Source organism: Bubalus kerabau, chromosome 13 (genome assembly GCF_029407905.1).
Source record: "Bubalus kerabau isolate K-KA32 ecotype Philippines breed swamp buffalo chromosome 13, PCC_UOA_SB_1v2, whole genome shotgun sequence".
Classification (NCBI taxonomy): domain Eukaryota; kingdom Metazoa; phylum Chordata; class Mammalia; order Artiodactyla; family Bovidae; genus Bubalus; species Bubalus kerabau.
Genome location: NC_073636.1, coordinates 75,200,575 through 75,202,113, shown reverse-complemented (window position 1 = coordinate 75,202,113; position 1,539 = coordinate 75,200,575). Strand labels below are relative to the sequence as shown.

The following is a 1,539-nucleotide window of genomic DNA, read 5'->3' as shown; positions in this document are numbered from 1 at the left end:
TCATAAAGGAAGGGGTACCTAATGTGAATGGGGAAGAAGTCCAGGGAAGCCACTGGCTAGTTTGCTGTGTTGTTGGGGCCAGCGGGTGGAAAGGAAAAGTAGGAGAACAACACAATATTCACAGGCATTTTCTCTTTCTTTCCTACCCTGTCCCCTTAATTCCTGTCTATCTCTAGTAGCATCGGGAAAAGACCTGCTTTCTGCCAAAACCTAATCCACACACACATAGAAACGACCATGAAGCCCTGGATTCTTCTACTCATGCTTCTCACCTATGAGCTTGTGATGTTTCTGCCTGTGTTGGGAGGCATCAAGAACAAACTTCTCTGTAGGTGGTGGCCAGGGAGGACAGGGAGGAGGGTGCTTTGCCCAGGCCTGGGGTGTCTTGTATAACTGATTCAGGGCCCACATTTCTAGGATCACCCTTTAAATGAACAGAGTCCTCCTTCAAGCAAGAGATGTCCAAGAAAGATTAGGTTGGCTGTTCCCAAACTGGCATCTCCTCAAACTTCCTTTCCCAGCTCTGAAAGCCGTAGTGGGTACATGGAAAGGGAATGTAGCTTTTGCCCACATTCCATAACCTAGCAGGATACAATAGTGGCCAATGTCAGACCACCTTGGGTGGAGGAAAGACCAACAGAGAGTTTCCCTCTGAGCCCACAGTTTTCCAATCTGAAAATTGGGTATGGAAATTGGAGTTAGAGACTATTTCAGACCTTGCAATCTAAAGTTATGTGGGAACAGATTTGGTGAGGTGGTGTCATCTGTGTTGGGGTTGTCCGAGGCCCCATCTTTAGGCAACCTGGACAGAACCTGAAGCCCTGCAATGCTGAGGGAACATGTGGTAAGAGGGAAGTCATGCCATATAAGGATGGTCTTCTGTAAAAAGCCACTGGCTAGGGTTCACAGAGGGATTTTCTTCAAAGGCAGAAAAATACGTTGTGACTTACAACTCAGGGATTTTTCAACTTGAGAAAAGATTTCTTGTCCAAGTGCTGGGTGGATAGACACTGCCAACTTCTATGCTCTTGATTCCAGATGAAATAAAAGACACTGATCAATGCTGGATACAGCCTCCATCATTAAGGTATTGTGTAAAAAGATGCACTAAATTAAGGGAATGTTCCTTTCCAAATCACACATGCTGCTGGACCTACTGTGGAAACATCTGCCTGAACAATGAGTGAGTTGCTTGGGGTGGGAAGGTTGGCCTGGAGATGCTTCCTTACTGCTCCTTGCCCTCATTCAGAAGGTGTGACCTGGGACAGAAGACATCATCACCCAAACCTTGGTCAAAGAAACAAGTTGCATAAGGCAACGTCCTCCTGCCCCCACACCTAGGCTGCCACTCACTGCAAAGTAAACCAAGATACCAGCATGGGGGCCCTCCACATATTTTTTCACTCTCATTCAATTCCCCACAACATCACCCATCAATTTGTTCATCCTTCCCTTGTCCAAGGTTCCAATTATTGCCTCAATCTGGCCTCTCCACTGGCCCCTTTTCTTAGCCAGGCCCAAGGAGACCAGGTCTTTACT

The 1,539-nt window shown here is 46.9% G+C and overlaps 1 protein-coding gene across 1 annotated transcript; it reads left to right on the top strand.

Moving 5' to 3' along the window:
• The first annotated feature begins 237 nt into the window (after positions 1 to 237).
• Positions 238 to 1,187, top strand: WFDC9 (WAP four-disulfide core domain 9). Its single transcript, XM_055543356.1, has 2 exons — positions 238 to 328; positions 1,039 to 1,187. Exons 1-2 carry the CDS (start codon positions 238 to 240, stop codon positions 1,185 to 1,187), a joined length of 240 nt encoding a protein of 79 aa, XP_055399331.1.
• Positions 1,188 to 1,539: the final 352 nt, after the last annotated feature.

Coding starts and splice junctions, on each gene's coding strand:
- WFDC9 (XM_055543356.1), top strand. CDS start 238: ATGAAGCCCTGGATTCTTCTACTCATGCTTCTCACCTATGAGCTTGTG. Junction 329..1,038: donor CATCAAGAACAAACTTCTCT/GTAGGTGGTGGC, acceptor TCTTGATTCCAG/ATGAAATAAAAGACACTGAT.